This window comes from Anoplopoma fimbria, chromosome 20 (assembly GCF_027596085.1).
Source record: "Anoplopoma fimbria isolate UVic2021 breed Golden Eagle Sablefish chromosome 20, Afim_UVic_2022, whole genome shotgun sequence".
NCBI lineage: Eukaryota > Metazoa > Chordata > Actinopteri > Perciformes > Anoplopomatidae > Anoplopoma > Anoplopoma fimbria.
In genome coordinates, this window is record NC_072468.1 from 11,574,535 (window position 1) to 11,595,676 (window position 21,142).

Genomic DNA, 21,142 nt, shown 5'->3' on the forward strand with positions numbered 1-21,142 from the left:
TGTGGGCTTTAAAACTACAGTCCACAGACCAAAGGGTGACGTCACGACGACAACGTCCACTTCTTATATACAGTCTTTGAGTGAACATGTCCGTTCTGTAAAACTTAATTGGTTGATGGTTTTATTCGCGGAGTGAAAGCTCAAAAAAATCAACTGTGTTCCCTAAAAACACTTCTTACGCTGCGTACTATTTGCGTTGTGGGTAAAGGAACTCATGACAAAAAAACAACAGTGCAAAAAATGTTGACGTGGAATTAATTGCACAAAAAAAAATCCCCCCCAGTTTGTTTAGGCCTTAAGGATGGAGAACCACTAGATGATTCCCCCAAACCAGAAAAAAACGTTATAATAAAGATGGTGGTGGTTTGAGGAAAACTTTGAAAAAAACCAGTAATGTTGGGTTTTCTGCCATTCTGCTCCTACTCTCTCTTTAAGTGACTGGGTACTGGATGAGATAGAAACCTTTTAATTTGCTCCTTCAAAAAACTTCCTTAACTCCCTAGTATCAGCCCTCTGTCCCCTGTTAAGATTTCCAGTGGAGCCTCATTGGTGTTAATTATGGTCAGAATGTTGTGGTGGTGAACCCTCTCTGCCGTGCCTCAGCACCATCTGCGAGGAGCCAATTTGTTATTTTAACACTTCTCCCTCCTTTAACCCCTCTCTTCCTCCCCCTCTGGCTGTGGCTCAACTTGACCTTTAAGGGAGAAGTCATAATAACGTCTCTCCTCGAACTTCAAACAGCACTCTTGTTTTAATTCATCACCGCTCTGACTCAAGCAATGGAAGAGAGAAAACAAAACAAAACGACGGGGACACAGATGAACTGGACACGTAGGATAATAGGAATGAATAATAAGAAGCTGTTTTGCGTCTTTGTGACGTATCCAACTGTTGTGACACTGAGAAAATCCAGTCAGCCACATGTGGTGTTTTTAATGCCTCGCCTTACACTACACAACTTCACCAGTAGAAACACTTGGTAGGAAGAAGAGGCTTGGTCTGAATCTGAATCCAGTTGAGTTAAAGGACAGGTTCACATGTTTAAACTCACAAAACAGTACTCAAATGCCCATATGTCATGGTTGCTGGAATATGGGGGGGATTGTTTGTTTTTATCTCCCTACCTCCACAAGCTGATGGTTAGTTGCAGGTGGACGTTTGTGCCAAACTTGACAAACGTAATTTAAAGCACTAGAACACTGGAGATATCGCCGGGACCGATGTGAGGTGTGAGCTGTGACACATTCTAATCAGTTCGTCCCTGAATTAAATCATTAATTATTTTTTTAAAGGCCACCAGAAAGTCAAAATCTATTTACAGTCAATGTGAATTGTAATAATCTATTGTGTCTAAACCGATTATGTAAAATGTGATTCTCTTACTCTGCTAATATCTAGAGAATAACAACATTTTGAGTAAAACCAGCCTTCAGCTTGTAATCCCACATACTAAATAAATTTCTTTATCTCACTTCCAAATAAATCTTTTTAGAAAACTCCCACGTTCACCCTCACACACTGGCGCTGAATTAAAGACTTTTTGTCCAAAACCAACTAAGAACCCATCTGTCATCTTATGATATTACCCAAATTGGGTATTGAGTGTTGAAAAAATTTGAAATCTCAATCTCTCCTCATTTCCCTTAAATCCCAGAGGAGAGATTATGATTATGGCTGGCTGATGGCGGATGCGTAGCTTCCAGCACATTACTGGGCTCCAGTTTTGGTACCGGAACAATCTGCAGGGGGATTATTAAAAACTGAGTTATTGGATGGAACCACACAAAGCATTTTAGCTCTGTGACTGCATTGTACTGTAATGTTGTCTGTTATCTGTTTTTCGCTGACAGTGAGCAGGATTTGACCAGGGTCATGTCACGCTGTTGCTATTTCCAATAACAACTCTGGCCAACAAAATACAAGCATTCATCCAAATTCTTTGGATGTAACTTGACCAGAGGTATTGACGTATCAGTAGAAGGCTTTCGTCAAACATGTTTTTCACTCACCAATATAATCAACCTACAATCATTTATCCCAATTCTTGAGAAATGAACCGACTACAAGTTACTGATATGGCTTTTGGTTTGACAGAACATCCAAGCCTTGTATCATCGTGAAGGTTTACAGTGACATGTTTGTCCAAATACACTTATATAGCTAAGTTACAGATGATTCATCTCAGTTCCGCTGATTGATTTGACAATGGGATTGTCCATTCTTCCTTGGTCTGATGTCCACAGTCAGACTGACGGGCCACATCGTCATGGAGATTACTTGCCTTGTAGTGGTCAAACATTGGAGAAAGCTTAAGATTGTATATTAACATATCACCACTGGTTCACTGACTTTGCTGCCACAATCCAACCTGCAGGTATTATTAAGAGAACATAATGAGGCTTTGACGTATGTTTTCGAAATGAGGTCGTCTGCTGAATTAGTGACTAACCCAAATGTAACCAGTAACACCTGTCTACTAAACCAAATATCAGGGTCTCACAGTGATGAGGTTAAAATCCACACACATATCATGTTGGGACCATGTCTGGACTTATCACAAGATCAGTACCACATGAACATTTTGAAACCCCGTCGACCAGATTTCCCGGTTGCCATAGAAACTCAGAACGCATAACCCAAACACGGAGACTGACACATTCGAAATGGTGTTAACTTCTGAGAACTCTCCGCCCACCTAAACTGTAATTTATATTCAGTGAGTCAATCAACCGACCGCATTCCATCACGGGTGCGATGTCACGTCTACCACCTGGCCAGAGCGTAATATTGTTCCCAGAGAAAATCCCAAGCAACAACGCTTCCTGTAAAATACGCTAAGATATCAGTCAGTCATAACCAAAAGCAATGTCTATTAACTTCCTGGTAAATACATGAGCCATTACCTAATTTGGAAGGGCAAAAATTCAAAGCCTGCTTTGATCATGTGGGTGTCAAGCATAGATGAACAGAGAAACACATACAGTTGCTTTGATGTGCTTTCACACAAACACACACACACACACATTTGCACGCCAAACGCCCTCCAACCCCTGTCCTCCTGCAGACAGAACGAGTCACTCCTGCCACTGCAACCGCTGTCCGTCTATTGTCCTCTAGGAGGAATGTGCTTGGGTGCACATAACACAAATGTACTGTCTGTCCGCAGCGGAGACGTAATCAGCGTTCCTGGATGCTGCAAAAGACGGGGCCGACAAAGCCGCAGCGGTCGTCTACCCATTACTACCATTCCTCCCTTCCGTCTCACTCAGACTATAATGGGAGATTTGAGACTCTGAGACATGAAGTAGAAGTATAAACAACACCAGTAGCTTTGTGCAAAGTTTCCATCACAGGCCCGAGGAGGCTGCGGCGGGTCTTTAGATGGTTTGCTTACCAATCAATTCCACCCAAACAAGTTCTACATCTAAATTAAACCCTCTTCGCTTCAAGCACTTTTCGAAAAATTACCATTATCATATACCACAGGTTAACAATAGACGGACAAGTCTTTGTACTATCTGTCTTTTTTAATACCATGGGCGTCCTGTTTTGTCTGCTGAAATAACTTTGGGACCAGGGAGCTTGCTAGCCACCTAACAAATGAGAAACAGGTTTGTACCCAGACAACAAAACAAAAGAATATGTATTTTGGTTGTCCTCTAGGAAAGATGAGTATGGGGGGGGGGGGGGGGGGGGGGGTGGACAAGAGACAAAGTTGAACTGCAGTGAGTGAAAAGAGAGTATAAATGAGTTAAAGAGAGACACAACAATATCCTTGCCAGGGCAGCGAGGGCCAACCCATGTAACATGAGGGTATTATGGTGGCTTTAACAGCTGTCTGCAATGTCTCTCTCCTCCTTGGCTCCCTCTCTCTGACAAAAGCAGCAAGGCAGTGCTACATCAAAGCCCAGATTTGCAAGTCTAAGAAGCGGTCTGAGAGCTGGAAGAAGGTACAGAGAGAAGGCATTGTGTGGGTCCGCGGTTGACAGAGGAGACGCTAAGAGGTTTTCGCTTGACTAACATTGCTCCACAGTTCTCCCTCTGGTTTTCTACCAAGGCATCTTAGACATCCAGGGCCTCGAGGGGTTCCGGGAGACGTAGACGCGGCAAGTGTTCATACCAAACCAAGGGAGCGACAAAGGGAGCACTGTCTGAGAGGAGAGAGGTTTATAAACCGCATTGGTGGGGGGTGAGGGAGTCAGTAGTCGGGGACTCTCAGACGGACGGGGACCTTGTCTTAGTCGTAAGAACACAGAAAAACAAAGGCTTGCCCTGGGCTTCTGTAGGAATACGACAGAGGGGAACTATTATATATAGTACATACTGTATACAGTACACACTGAGGCATACATGGATTTTTTCGCCCACGGGGTGTTGAGACTAACTTCCACCCAAACATCCATCCTTTCTACTCATTTATTCCTGGTCATGACGTCTTACGATATCCCAGCTTACACTGTGGGAACAGCAGGAAAACATCATTCAACTGGAGGGCTAACACATTCTGCATACATAAGAACATTTATTCAGAAAAACACAGATAAACAAACACATACTATACAAACAGTGTTGGATGTAACTACTTATATAACGCAATGTAATTAAATAACAAAATCCATGTATATGTTGTTGATTTGAAAAGGGTAACATGTATACATGTTATTTTTTGGCATATTTCAAGACAACGTGGGTCAGCAAAGCCATTTGGGCAAAATTTGAATGCTACCCTATCAAGGGTAGGATGTCTTATGAGTAGCTGTTTCTCCTTTTAGACAGACTCTGTTTATTTTGCAGTATGCTTACTGCTCCTATTTTGAGCATTGTTTTTGATGGTCTACCTTGTTTGAATCTGCACCACCACCTCTCAACTGTGCTTATTTCTTTAAGCAGCCCAAGTCTGCCGGGCCGACCACGCCGAGGCTGGTGGCCACGTCGTCAGACAAGAACCCTTGATCACAGAACGACTAGAAAACAGGACGGTTGGTTTGACAACGTGAGGCTGAGTGGAAATGAACACTTCACTGCAGATAGGAATCAGTTCTCTACCGTTCTAAAATAAATGCAGTGTGGATTTACCCTATACAGCTACCCACTGACCACAGAGTGGTAGATCGTGTAATGAAACTGAGGCCCAGGAAAATGTAGACAAAGTTTGACACAGCCATACACTACAAAAGTTCCTGCTGCTTCCAGCTTGGGGGCCGGAAAAGCATGTGCATCTGTGTCTTGCACTGGCTCATTTACCTTTTACTTTCTTCATGGTGTACTGTGTATGTGGAAACCCTTTTCTGGGTACCACTATGGCCACTACGCCAGGATCACCCTGTAGCCCAGTGCTGCTCCTGTGGTCACACAGAACGGCGGTGCTGTCCGTGGTGCTGAACCCAGGGCAGCACTAAATGTCACCTGCACCTCCGTCTACTAATTCATGAGAGAATCAAACAGCGAGCTGGTTAAAGGTACACTCTGTGGCTTGAGGGCTGCTGTTCTTAAACACGACTTCCTGAGTGGAAAAGGCTGTGTTCTCCCAGTGTATATCCTCTAGGTGCTACGGTAACCCCTGTATGGTTGTGTCAGGAAAGGCCGATCTTAAAAAAAAAAGAAAAGAAAAATCAGATCTCCCTACCATTCGGTGGAGGACCGGGTTGCCAACTAGATGGATATATTTGATCTGCGGTGGCGACCCCTAACAGGAACAGCCCAAGAAAGAAGAAGAAGATACTACACTCTGGGTGAAATCTGATTTTTGCTATTGTTTCAATTTAACTTCAACTACAAGACAAAGTAATGAAAGGCTTGTCAAAACAAAAGACATCGGCCACAGCGAGTGACCACATTCTGTAACTGACTTCATAGCCCAACACGGGTCGGTGAACTTGAATGGATCGAATAAGTCTGCTTTCATAATGTGGCCCAGGGTCATTAAAACATACCAACACATTTTGGCATGTGGAAGCCAACAAGAAACAGTTCTGCTGCCCGAACGGGGCTGCAACTCGCGGTTTAAGACTCTTTGTTGTAGTTTAAAGGCCGAAATTTGACGGAGAGGATGAAAACATATTTTTTAAAACTGCCAACACATTGACATGTTTAAAAAGATTTACATAGAAAAACAAATATGAGATTCTAGCTGCTCAGCTCTCATCAACATGATAATTAAATTAATCTCCTCATGTCAGAGGCAGAGCTTCCTCTGGGACAAACTACTGAGGGGAGGAATTACTCACATGTATATACACACACACTCAAGAGTCATGACAGACCAATGGCTCATCAGATATACAACACTGAATCAAAACAAAATCACAGCATGTCAGTAAGAGTGAGAAAACAAAGACTTCTAAACACTGAGCCGAGTTTGGAGGGATGAGCGGGAATGAACTGTGCAGAGATAAAAAAAAAAAAAAAAAAAAAAGCGGGTGGTGAAAGGTGGAGACTCACTGTCCTCCCTGCATTTCTCATGAAACTCTTGGCTGTGGTCGAAAGTTGGGGGGATGTAGCCCATTGTTTGACAATGATTGGATGAGGACCAAATGGTGGGTTGCAGAAAGATGAAAATGGGTCCCCAGAACATTAAGGAGTCGTTGATTTCAAAAATTCACTGGCAACATTATGCTGTTGAAACTTCTTCTCTGTCTTTACAGTATAAGGAGAACATGAGGTTTAGAAATTCTAAACCTCATGTTCTATTAATCACTAATCAGCCTGCTCCCAACAAGTACTGCTGGGAAAAACGGTTTCAGCTCTCCAGTGACAGATACTAAGAATAAATGTTAATAAAAAGGCTATTGCCAACTTTTTAAAAAGAAAACTTTAGCATTTGTGCTTGAGCAGAGAGCCCTTTGGCTAATATGTCCAGTGAGCTGATATAGATGTGAGACTGGAGATGGACCGGTTGCTGAATGGATGAACTGATGTAGCACAACAAACTTCAAAATCTAGCGTGACATAACTGTGTTTAAGAGGCTGTAGAGGATTCAGTCTTACAGCTAGAATGAATACATTGGTACCAACCCTGTCATGCTAGCTTTTCAAGTTGCGGGCTGAATAACGCTCCAAAGGTGGGCTAGATTTAGGCGAAGGGAAAACGGGCATGGTGATTTTCGAAGGCACCCCTTGACCTCTCACTTCAAGATATGAGAATGAAAAAGGGTTTCATGGGTACACACAAGTCTTCTCTTTACAAACATGCCCACTTTATAATAATCGCATGCAGTTTTGGGCAAGTATGAATGTGTCATTTTCCACTTCTAAAAAATAGCGCATTTGAATAGTTCTGCAAACTGAGCTCGCTAAACAGTCACATAAACTGTGTATCACTGAAAAGCTGAGATCCTTGTGGATCCAGTGAGCTTAATTATATTCACATGTGATGTCAGTCCTCATAGTAGCCATTTCACATGAAAGACCATTGTTTGAAACAAGAAGTCACTGTATAAAATGACCGGTTGTGACCTCTAGGATAAGCACAGCCTTGTGGAACTTTACAAACACAATCTAAAGACCTTCAGAGCATTCAGGGGATATATGACTTTCCTAGCTATACTGACAATATAGCAGTTTCCAGAACAGAAGCGCTCGCCATTTTATTGCCAAAAGATGCAATTCTTGCAGAAATCTCATGAAATGTCTAAAGTGGTTGATATCAAATCGCAGCATGGATTTTTCTGTGTTCATCAAGATCTTGGTGTCGTATTTAATGGGATATATATTTTTTTGTTTTACCATTAAAATGTCAAACATGTAAAGATTTATCAAAAAACCAGCGCAACAAGTAGTTATAGAGCATGAGAATGGAACTTTTACACTCGCACAATTTATTTGAATGAATAAATTGATTTTGATTTCAGATTTATGACTAGAATAACTTGACACACACTACTGAGCTCCTCATATTACTCATACCCCTGCCCCCTCACTAAAAAAGATCAAAACGGGTCTATGTTGTTCTCTAAACAGACACAATTGCGTACACACATAATCACTTAAAAGATTTTGGTCTGATTTGTCATGCTGTTCATCACAGGGATAGGGATACCAGGGTCAGTACAAGGCAATGTGAAACCATCAGACAGTGAACTGCTTGATTAAAATGGCAGATGATAGCATAAGTAAGGAGGTGGTTATGTGGAGTAAATCACATTGTTCTTCACAGGCAAAAGGAGGCCAATGTGCTTTATACGCTTGTCAAGAATAATTTGTGTGGTTACGTGAACTTACTAAAAGTGAGCTTTTATTCAACTTCGATGGAAAATGGTAGGAAAATATCGTCCAAGGACAAATGCATTTTACACAAAGGTCAGGCCCTCAATTATGTGTTACATCTCGCACATCTAGAAGCCAAAAATATTTTGTTGTGAGATAAGTGATGAGGGAGAGGTAGAGGGCGAGCCACATTTTCTCCATACTATAATGATTTATGATGGCTCAACAGAACGCGGATATATTCTGGTGTACAGATGATCGTTTTGATATATATATAGGTTTTCTGTCTTAAAGGTCTGGAAAAGACAGCAAAATGGACGCTTCAATTAGTATTTACTTCTATTTCTTATTATTATTATACAGTAAATGTGATCTGAAGATCTGATAATCAAATTCTTTTTCATTATTTATTTATTTTTAACCTTTTTTGTAGTTTAATAATGTACATGCACTACTCTGGTCTGGGTTAGGTTCAATAATTAATTAATTCATATCAGCGAGTATGATGAGGATACAGAGAAGCTGTTTCCTGGATGCTGGTTTTACTGATCTGTCAGCCACAGTTGCCTGTCTAACTGTTCATCTGATATAGGCTTCCCTTTACCTCTTTTTTCCCCCTCTTATTCACTTGTATTATTTGAGTCGTGTAACTAAGACAGCCAAGTCCTCCTCACTCACCATGGACATTCACCATGTAACCTGGACCAGGAATGATTTCATGCATAGCTGAAGGTTATTCTACCCAGGGAGACATGCACTGCATATTAAATCACATCCGTCTTCCTTTTCATTTATGTACGTTCTGCAGCTGCCCTTATATACTGCTGCATGCAGTGTCCATTAATTGAGACATACTACGTCATAACATTGAACTTTGAACTTAAGACCCTGTTGCATATATTCACTGTGCAAAGGATTGTGGGTAAGAACAGCCAGAAAAGCATGCTGGCTAGCCTGTTTGGGTATTGGAACGGACAGACAATGATGTTCCTCTCTCTATAAGGACAGATTAAGCTTCACTGAATCACAATATTTTCATATTGTTGTAACTGTAATCTTTATTGTTAATGTATTATCATGGTCCATTGCTGATCCGCCCGACCTATCTCCATCTGGGGCTTCTGGTTGTACTGCCCTGGGCCCGGGGTGGGATGGGCCTCTCATAACTATTATAATGGTTATCATAATTATTGCTTATATTATTAATATTATTAATGCATGACCATAATATGATAACATGTCATTATATTGTTATTATTATAATTAGGATATTGCTGTTAAGGCATATATTTATTTATTACCCCTGAAACAATTCCACTACATCTCTAGTCTTTCTTTGGGACTTTTTCTGCCTCTTATACAAACATGCACAAACACACATATCCACACACACCTTACTTAGCCAAATCTAATTGTAATCTATACTCCTGGACTCTTATCATTTCATTACCTACGTCACCCTAACTGCTTTATGTTACATTTATTTCTTTTGTTCACCGATTAAAAAAATGATTAAAAAAAGAAGATATGCCAGGATAAGATAAAGAGTGTAACAGAATGAATCACTGTACTACACCTGAATGTGAGCTTAGACACAAACCATTATTAAAATGTTTCTCCAGGGATCAATATGGACATCAGTCCCTTTCATCAGCTTCTCTCTCTCTCTGATCAGTCAGTATGTGGGTTAACCTGATATCTCCCAGAGGGTCGGCAGAAATTTACCGCAGATAAAAGCCCAAATCTGGGATGAACAGCACAACTGAGCTACTTCACTTGAGGGCAGTGTTTCTTAAACAACAGGCCTGGATGGTGAAATATGAAATCCTACGTGACAAAAAGAACTGGTGCATTTTAGAAAATGCATTTTAAATTATGAGCATTGATCATTGTAGGTTGGAAAAATAAGAATCTGGATCAGATTGACAGAGCAAAGTGCCCATGGCAACTGAGCGACAGGAAACGCACATCAATATGTCAAGCTCCTCGCACATAAACATCAACATAGTTAAAGTTCTCTCACACTCAAATACCTCGCTGTCATGCCTTCAAACAACACGGCCAATCTAACCGCAAACTAATAGTCCTGGGCTGCTATCTCCAGCACATGTACCCCTGGGAACCACACACACACGCTCACCGACAACACTGACGCATGGATCCACACCACACACAAGCAGCGCCAACACACACACACACACACACACACACACACACACACACACACACACACACACACACACACACACACACACACACACACACACACACACACACACACACACACACACACACACACACAGAGAAAAAGAGAGCAGTAGAAGCATGTCCCTGGAGTAAATTACAATTTAGTCAAATGGTGAATATTACTTGTAGGCACTTAAAAAGTCCTTCCCAAATCTAGGGGGCTTTTTACACCCCTTCTCCATGCTAACCACGGTAACCACAGGGATTTCCATCAGCTAGGCTGCATCCTGTACCAAGCAGCCAGATATTCCAACCATCCGCACCACCACACCACCCGGCAGAGCCCTGAAAAACAGCAGGGTGGGGACAGCGGGTGTGTTTGTGTGAGATATAGATATAAACTGTGCTTAATTAGAGTGAGAGTGATTAGAGTGATTAGAGAGCGTGTTGTCATCCTGGCGTTTTATAATCAATGTGTCAAACTATATCACTATATATTGTATATAAAAAAAAAAAAGTTCAAATATAAAAAAAATAGGGTAAATTGGGAGTGTTTATAAACTTCTTCACCTTGGCTGGCAAATGCCGGGGTGTGAAGGCATGCTGAGCCTGAATGAGAGAACTTAGACTGAGAGGCCTGACAGACTCCAGGCCTTAGGAAACATTTTATCACAGTGTGTGTGTGTGTGTGTGTGTGTGTGTGTGTGTGTGTGTGTGTGTGTGTGTGTGTGTGTGTGTGTGTGTGTGTGTGTGTGTCTGTGTGGAGGGGGTCTGGCTGTGCACGTTCGGGCATGAACTTGATCAAGCGTTAGACCACAGCGGGCTCTGAAGGACGTGACCGCCTCAATCGACCCTTTTAATGCCTCTTACGGTTGTGACTGACAGCTGAGGCAGGGGAGGCAGAGAGAGTGGAAGGGGGGAGACGGGGAGAAACAGAGGAGCACTGAGAAAGGTTGTGTGACCTGAGCTGCGTATTGCGCTTCCCTGCAAAAACACTCAGCTCGGGGGGGGCGCACTTCTGAGAGAAGTGACAGATATTCAGAGGTATGTCAACATCGTGGGAAGTGTGGGCCGGTTGGAATCACACACATAAAGTGCTCTTCGTGCACACACGGACACACACACGGGAGATCGCTGGGTTTCAAATATGCCTCTCTGTTTTAGTCCAAGCTGAAACAACAGCTGGACTGTTCATTTAGGGAGCTCCTTCTCTCCAGACTCTTTTGGACTCTCTGTCTTTGGACCGGCGATAACAGAAGATAGGATTAAAGGATTTGATGTGTGATAACAAAGCAGAGTTGGCAAGCCTAATCAGGACTTCCTGGATGTGTTGCTCGTGCATCATAAACAGAGAGAAATGGAGGTAGGCGGGGGGGAGAGCTAGATAGCGAGCGGACACATTTTTGGCCGTGTTGGCGCTGTGGAGTTCTCTCAGCACAGTCTGTGTCAAGAGCACAGCTCATCCTTTGCCCTCGCTTCCTTTTTTCTATGTCCTCCCATTTTTCTCAAGTAGGCCTGTACAGCATCCCCCCCTTTGACAAGTCTTTGCTACCCTCCTTTTTGAATTTCTCATATTTCCCTAACCCATTCTACCTTTGTTCCCCCTCCATCTTTCTCTTTTCAAAATTATTTCATGTCCAGTGGGTTCCTCGGGGGAGCCGGAGAGAGAAAAGGGGGGACAGATTACCTTACAACAGCAAACTCGTATTTGTGTGTGAGAGCAAGAGTGTGTGTGCCTGGGGGACAGGTCAGCTGGGACGCACACATCATACCAGAACCATGAGGACAGGACTGATGGTCTGCCTCCCTGACAGGCCCCAGGTCTCCCAGACGAGACAAGATTGACCATGAGCAACATGGGCGGGGGGTGTGTGTACTTCAGTAAATGTGTGTGTGTGTGTGTGTGTGTGTGTGTGTGTGTGTGTGTGTGTGTGTGTGTGTGTGTGTGTGTGTTAGATAAAATGGGGAAAATGGAAAAGTTTGTGAGGTAGAGATAGATGAACCCTGGACTGAGTGATGGTACTAATGACTGTTTAGTTGTTAAGAGAGCTATGAGGGTAAAACAAAGGAAGGGGGAGCCATGACCTCATGTCAAGAGAGCAGGTCTACTGACACAACAACGTGACCATGGATGATGTATGGAAAGTAAAAAAGTAACACAAAGAGAACGGTTTGAATCCCAAAGAGAAAGGACTGGGAAGGCCGAAGAACAGACCGGACCAGACCAGATGCGGAGCGAGGTTTCAGGGGTAATCAAAGGCCATGATCCCAAATGAGAGGACAGCTTCGGTGTGATAGAGACATAGTAAGGACAAAGTAAGGCAAAGTCCAGTGGCGGTACAAGGCAGAGAAGGGCTACTGAGCTCAGCCAGCATGGCCATAAACACCAGGAACACAAGACTGGGCTGATAAAGGGACAAGGACATTTTGGGAAGCTGTTGGAGAGTGCTAAGAGAAAAGCACAAAATGTCCAAGTGAGACCCCCAAAAAAACAGTGTGGAGGCCAGAGACTTTCCAGGTCTACTGATCTCATCGAGCCGACGGGAGGTGAAGCATCAGGAATTAAGAGAATTGGACCAAGCATTAGGGGAGCATCGTACACCCCCCTTTTTCTCTGATCCACAGTTAAGGGTGTGCGTGGCCTGAAATGGATTTTGGCCTGTGTCATGGTGGGTCCCTACAGCGCATGGCAAGAAAATACACGGAATACTACGCACAGTATTAGCATATCCCCAGTGTGAGTGAGCTAATTGCGCTGTGGGTCCCAAGCTGAAAAGTGTTTACTGGTGTTCTTGGAAGCGGTTACAGCATTACACTTTTTGGATGCACTGTGAGCTTGTTGTGTAACATGGTTACCCAAAGTTTAAGTAAAGAGAAATTGGTAATTATGAAAATTGAGACACCATCTCAAGAGATGAGAGAGGTATTGGATGGTAGGAGATGAAAGATTTAAAATCCATACATTGGGTATAAAATTAGTACACAATAACAGCAGCGTGGCAGTGTTAAGTGCAGAATAGGACATTAGGTTGTTAATATAACTGACAAATAGGCAAAAGGTCAAAAGTTAAGGACAAGGTCTTGGGGTTGAAGTGGAATGCAGGCTCACAGATCGAAAGGGGAGGGTCGGGAGAGTAGGGAGGTCTGGGGAGTGATGGCTCGTGATGATCAGGATTGTTCTAGACACTCCAGAGCATCATGGGACTTAAGCATAACAGCACGACCACTTAAGACTCCGTCTAGCAACTCGTTTGCAAGAGGTACAAAAACACACTTGCAGGACCGTTTCAGAAATACAACACTTTCTCTTATCAGTGCCACTATTATCATAACCCCAAAATGTAATTAGGAGTGTGCGCTACAATTTGCTGAGGCGGACACATTGGCAGGCATTTTATCATCAAGCTTAATAAGTTAGATAGATAGAGAGAGAGAGAGAGAGAGAGAAAGAGAGAGAGAGAGAGAGAGAGAGAGAGAGAGAGAGAGAGAGAGAGAGAGAGAGTTTTTGGCAAAGTTGCACTACTTCTTATTTATCTAGTTTCACAAATCATGTTCATCTCGGGAACACATATTTCATATACCACAAACACATGATGGAATAACACATGACAGCACCATCTTGGAATCACATTCTTCATCCATGATGACACTTGGCCCGGACTCGGACAATCTTTCTTCCAAAACATCCCTGAAAATACAGAGGTCATTTTGACTGCTAAAAACGGAATGTGGTATTCGTTGCGCTGATATGCCAGATTGCCACTCTCCAAGTTTGTGTGTGTGTGTGTGTGTGTGTGTGTGTGTGTGTGTGTGTGTGTGTGTGTGTGTGTGTGTGTGTGTGTGTGTGCAAGGAGTGAGGTAAGAGCTCAGATTAACCATGGTTGATGATTAATACAACTTGACTTACTTGACTTACTGCGAGCAATTATGGCCATGTCTTTTCTCAAGCTTGACTTTCTCACACTCGCTGTGGAACACATGGGGGTCCTGAAACATGTGCGCACCAACACACACATATGCCACAGATCGCCAGCCCACCCTCCGCTCAACCTCAAAACCACAAAGGGTTAAATATAATCAATCTTCTTTAACAATGCTGTCAGGGCACTGTCTGAGAGCGCTGACAGAAACACACAGATAGTGGCTGCACGCTGATGACGGTGTCGGTGTGTGTGTGTGTGTGTGTGTGTGTGTGTAAATCTGTGTGAGCCTGTGGGCAGAGTGTGTATGCTCAAGTCAATGAGTATGGATTTCTTTATATATTTACCGGATGTGTGTGTGCACACACATGTAGTACATGTGTATCCAGGCACACACATTGTACGGTCTACAATGTGTGTGCCTGGATACACATGTACGTGTGTCTGTAGGTTGTAGGTACCATGTGTGTATTATGTTTTTATGTGTGTACTGCTTGTGCTACACTCTTTGAAACTAAAGTTCTAACTAGAACTATATAGGGTTATTTGGAAGGTTCCACCCAGAGCCTCCTAAGAGAGGTTCTACAAACAACCCCTCTAGGGTGTAGTGGTCCCACCCAGAAACCTCAGTGGAGGTTCTATCCAGAACCTTTCCAATTTCTAAGGGTCCTAGCACGAACCTACCAAGGTGGTTCCCCGAGAACCCTTTTATACTTTAAGCATTTCATCTAGAACCGCCCAGGGTTTGCATGATGCACCTAAAGGGTTAGTGCTGATGTGGTGGAACGCATTTCACAATCATGGATCACCATCACAATTTGTGGAGGGTGTGGGCTGGAAGGACCTCTTAACACCCATGATTTCAACAATCCTTAAAGAACTCTTTCTTCCAAAAAGGGTTCTTTGGATGAAAATGGTTCTTTGTGGAATCCTAAATCAGTCTAAAAAGAACCCCTTTTCACAACAAATAGTTTTGGGTAGAACCCTAAGCCTTCAGGAATGATCCATCTGGAACCAGGTGGCAACCCTTGGTTCTAAAAAGGGAAGCCTATGAGAAAGTACCTTAAACCTGCATTGTTTTTACGGACCAGCAGGGGGCGACTCCTCTGGTTGTATAGAAGTCTATGAGAAAATGACTCTACTTCTCTCTTGATTTATTCCCTCAGTAAACATTGTAAACATGAATTTATGGTCTCAATCTCTAGTTTCAAGTCTTATTCAATACAGCATGATGTTCATTTAGTAAATTATGGTCCATTTAGAGTCAAACAGACCATAAAGTAGGGTATGCTTCCCCTTGTGATTGCCAGGTTGCTACCACAGTGTTGTCCGGTCTGGGAGTTGTCCATGTTTTGTCTTAGAACTTTGAACAGAATTTTAACATTTTGGTCGGCTAAAAGTGCCTTATTCAGTGTGCGGTTGTACTTGTTCCACCCTCTAGTGTCACTTCTGGTCACAAAAAAAACCAACAAGATGGCGACGGCTTTAATGCCGAACTTGAGGCTTCAAAGCTGTAGTCCACAAACCAATGGGTGACATCGCAATGACTACGTTCACTTCCTGTATACAGTCTATGTTGGTGTATGTTTGGAACCCTTAAACCCCTGGGCTATGTGTGTGTGTGTGTGTGTGTGTGTGTGTGTGTGTGTGTGTGTGTGTGTGTGTGTGTGTGTGTGTGTGTGTGTGTGTGCATGTGCGTGTGTGCATACCTGAGGGGACTTGTGGGATCTCCAGCTGTACTGGTGGCTGTGGAGGCTGGCCAGCAGCACATTCTCATCTGTGTCCACCTGGCCAAAGCGCAGCGTCTCGTGTGTGTCGTTACAGATCACATAGTGGCTGAAGACCAGCTCCTCGGCCTCCGGGTTCCCACTCTGAGAGAGAAAACAGGGGGGGTGAGGTATTTAATGGATGGATGGATGAAGAGAAGGAGAAAGAAGCAGCGATAAAATGAGAAAGAGAGCTTGTGAATAAAAGCAAATACTTCCAGGTGTGTATGTTTATGGTGAGTGTACAATGCATGTGTAGTGTGTGTGTGTATAAGCACATTTACAGGTGTCAATGTATGTATGTATCCTCAATCGTAAAGATGCAGATCTCGGTAGTGCAGCTGTCAGTCAGTAGGAGAAAGATATGACTTATATCACCCGTGGGAGCAACACAACCTCAACAAGGGAGTGAATCACATCGCAGTCTGACAGCTATCCAGGTTGGTTGCAGCAGCTTTAGACCGGGCTTTTGGGGCCAAATCTACCCCTGGTCCCACATAAAACTTCCAGGAGGCCTCTCTTTTGACCAAAACTCAACTTGTTTTTTTTCATATCCTTCTTTGAGAAGCTACATTTTGAGATAAAATAAATAAACAAGGTATGAGATGTCCACTCATTTCAAATGTCAGCTCGGTTTGTTTGTTTGTTTGTTTTCTCAATTCTTGGTGCAAAGTGGGCCACTTAGCAAGACTTCCTCATAGCAACATTCATCAATATATTGTGTTTTGTAAGGGAGAAAAACAATATGGTGGAGTTCGGCCCAACTGCAGCAATAGGGTCAACGAGAAAACCTCACAGAAAACCGGAGTCATGCAAAGTCGCACAGGGACGCCGTCTGCTCATACGTCACCTCGCATGCAAGAGCGAAGGGGCTCACTGGCCTGCTCTTGAAGCGTGGGGAGAGGGGAGTGTGTCGAGTCTCCTGTAATGGGAATTCAAGTACACAAATTTCAAAACAGCGCATAGTTTGCATGTGAGTTGGATGGCGAGTGCGTGGGCGGAAGTGCATGTGCGAGTTTTACTTGAGCTCCTTCCAGAGGCTCTCAGGCCCCGATGGGATCTCTCCCGCACACCCCTCCCTGACTCTCGACGCACATGACTGTGGCTCAGACAGCTTCTCAATAACTACTCAGCTATCCTAACAAAGAGGGACCCCAGCCCGCTGTGTACTTTTAAATGGCAGGGGGGTTGATGGTTGAGAGAGGCTGGCAGTAAAAGCTCAGGGTTTGACTGCCAAGCACGTTCAGGGTCCTGGGGTTGTTGATGCGATTGAAAACGGATGGGAAAGTTTACACCATTAAAAAAGAACACTTGATGATAGATGAGAGAGAGAGAGAGAGAGAGAGAGAGAGAGAGAGAGAGAGAGAGAGAGAAAGGGGTAGAGGCAGCAAAATATAGACGGGACAGCTGCGACAGTGGGTTAAAATCCATTTCCAGTTTTATAGCGGAACACTATCTGCGCACCCATTTGAATCGGACACTGCGATTTACAAACTTCCTGCTGCCATCCGTAAGATGCCATCGCTAAGCCCGCTCTTTGATGGTATCGCCTTACCGCTCCGATTCATGAGGCAACGCGATACGCACGTCAGAAAAGCTCTCTGCCGTAATCATGATCACCCTCCGTCTATCCAGGGACTTTAAGTGGACAAATATTAAGACAAAGATATTTAAACAGTCAACACGTCTTCCTTGTTAAAGAGCAAGAGATGACAGCTTCTTCTCCAGACGCCGTCCTACCGGGAATCAAAGGATCCAATTCGCTAATCCACCCGGATACTGTTACTTACATTTTCAGAGTCTAGCCCAGATATGCATGGCAGAGTGGGACATGTATTAAATGGCAAGGTACAGTAAAATGTCTGGAAAACAGATTGTAAATAATGACACCCAGTCAAAAGAAATACTCATGAAACAAGATGCCATTGAGGAGATAGTGAAACCTGTAAAAAGGGACATAATGAAACAATAATCGGATCTACAATCACCTCTGTGTTCTGCTGTAGATGACCCTCGCCCACACATCTGCCACAAACAGGAACCTGATCTCTCTACCACTTTCTTTCCGGTTGCAAAGGACAGGAGGAACATTCCTGTTGTCTCAATTGCACATGTAAGCAGCCTGTGAACGTTCTGTGAGAAAGCAGAGTGTGTAAATACTACTGGGCTTTCGTGTGGCTTTCCACCAAAGCCACTTCCCTGGGGTTAGGGGCTGGAGGGGGGGAGAGAGCAAAGATTGAAAGTGGGGCTAGGGACCGAGAATTGAAAATGGAGGCCTGAGGTTAGAGTGGTGGGAGGCTGAGGTTGGGGCCATATGGGGCTATCGAATGAGGAGAAGAGGCAAATGAAGGAGAACTTTTTCATTCTTCTTTTTTGAACCTAGAAACCCTCTTAACATGTAAAACTGTAGTTTGACATGATTTTTGTTCCGACATGAAGTTCTGGTTTCCGTTCATAGTCAGAGTAGTATTAACAAATCCCGTTTGAGTGGGCTTTGGTTTAACGCAGGTAAAAAGTCTGTATGGAGAGCAAAAGAGGTTGACCGCATTGGCCTAAATGCAATCTGGGAACCCACCGGCTATCGTCTTACGATGACTTTACTTTTTATTGGTTTAAAAATAGCTCTTAAACTGGCTACTGGTAAAACAATGTGGTCATACACGTCACTCTCAACACCAACTCCAGTCTCGCATCTCACGGCAAAGGCTACACCGGAACCACAGAAATATAGCTTTTTGACCCCAGGGCCTCATCCGTCGTCTTGGCGATAGACCATGGATTCTGAGGTTGAGTCCGTTCTACCTCTTTCGAGCAACTTTGGGTCCAGAATTTTGTTCAAGGATAGGAGAACCCAGGGATCGAACCTCCGACCCTGTTACTGGGTGATCCGTTGGACCTCTTGGGCAACACCCAACCTAAATTTTGATCTGAGCTACCAGTCATCAGTGCTGTTGGCGAGAACTTGATTGACGGTTGGAGCTAAAGGAAAGCACTGCAGGAGAGGTAAGGAAGAGGAGGAGGGCCTGACGGCTTGGGAACATGCTGAGTATCATAATAGATGGAATATACATTTATGTCAATACAAATGACAAGACATATTGCATGTGTACTTATGACTGCCAAAAAGACCTTGGGGATGTTATCATGGGCACAAGAGAAGTTCATGTTACCATGACTACAACTGTATATCATAACTTATCAAGGCTATTTGAGAATAAATTGCAACCATATAACAAGCAGGCTTTTTTATTTCTATTTATTGCTCTGCATCTGGAAGTGCTCCAGCTGTTCTGGTTGCGGCGGTCTGGTATGACCATGTCTGGGTTGTGAGGTTTAAATTGTGTGGTAGTTGAGGAATCTTCTCCATGGTTCAATGCTGACCCTAAGGGCCACATCACAACAGGCCTGGCTGCCAGCCTTGACACCAGGAAACATGAAAATCACTGAAACAATTACACACGTTGGGATACATCCTTCTGTTGCGGAAGGACAGGGCCTGTTAACATTTGCAACTGCTTCTGATTACGTCTTCAATTAGGATCAAGTTTTTTCTATGCATGGACAATTGTGTGCATGAGTGTGTCTGGAATGCAAGCCTCCCTCAGATCAAAAGATGCATTTTAGCTTAACAGGAGCGGCCCTTTGCATACACCTCACCATCTGACGGATTTGGGCTAAATCGCACCCATACAAGGTTTTCTCACCACGCACAGGATTTTTGTTTCAGCGAAAACAATATAAAATATTTGATGATCTAAGTGTTTGAAACTCTCTCAAAAATATTTAAGAAGAGTGTTTTCTTAAAAAAACCAAAATCAGCCTTTTGTACTTGACCCCTCTCTACCCCTTACTCTAGAACTACTAAACCCACATGCAGCACATTTGCCTTATAATTATGGTGTGTTTTTTTTCCCCCTTGTGTGCAGCAGAGTGGTAAAGGCTGGAGCTAGTTAAAAGGCTCTCTACAAGTTACAAGGCTGCTGCTGTTTAGACCAAACACGACAATACAGCAGGCTTAATCATTTTATGACTCAATCCCGTATACCGGTGGACATAACGCAGCCTTTAGTGCACTAAGTTTGTGAAGAAGGGTGTTCTCTGTGCCTTTGTATGCGTGAGCATTGTGAGCCTCTATTTTGGGTCTCCAGATACTGGGCAAGGATGGCGTTCAAAAAAGCCAAACGTATCACCCAATCAGTATCAGTAAAAGCTTTGTCAAAAAGCAAACGGCCAACTAATATCCCAACTAATCATGCTTGGCTTGTTGTGTAAAGCCCACCATGGATACCAGCATGTCCAAAACACTCCAGGAAAGCTGCAATATGACCATTCATTACAACACTCCAAAGTCTTATTTATGGCTGAATTAACCAGCAGAAATAGGGAACATTCGCTAGCATGCCCTACGTGATGCAATGATGAAGCCAAGGGTCAATTATGCCCGATTAACCGACGCGGCCGGTTCGAGCTTTTCGATGAGTCAACGATGCCACCGATGTGAAAACAAAGGTATTAAACTGCAAGCCAGAACAATCATTTTATAGTATATTTCCCATACAGCTGGTTTCATTTTTTATTTTACACAGGTAAAAGAACACAGCTGCTCCTAGAAAAACACCAGTTATTATGTCTCTCACCTGGCAGTGGGTGTCTGCATGCATGCTAAACCATGAGAGTACTTCAAGGTCTCCAGGGGCCAACCTATGAGTCAGCAGAGCCACAGCTGAGCCCAGCTGAGCCACGATAGGGCATGCAAAGACAGAGAGGCCAGGGTGTGTGTTTGTGTGTGAGCAAGTAGACAAATGGGTGGAGGACTAGGGCCAGATGAAGTCTTGGCATGTGTCAGCACTCAAGTTTTACCGTGTTTTCATGGGCATCACTTCACACATGAGGCTCCTGGCTACCAGAGGCAGTGCTGAGAGCTGGGAACTGAGAGATGACGAGGACCAAAGCTCTAGAAGCTCGGGAACGGACTCACTGTGGCCTCTTAGTCAGAGCTCATGGTGAAGTGAGAGGCAGAGTTTTATCACCGCTGGAATGCAACCCTAAACCAGTCTCATGAAA

At 43.6% G+C, this 21,142-nt stretch overlaps 1 protein-coding gene across 1 annotated transcript in view; it reads right to left on the minus strand.

The window, feature by feature from the left end:
- LOC129110086 (intermembrane lipid transfer protein VPS13B-like) overlaps positions 1–21,142 on the minus strand; it is a 328,960-nt gene that overhangs the window by 31,482 nt on the left and 276,336 nt on the right. The window contains 1 exon segment of the mRNA XM_054622236.1: positions 16,022–16,183. Coding sequence (XP_054478211.1) covers positions 16,022–16,183 — 162 coding nt within the window.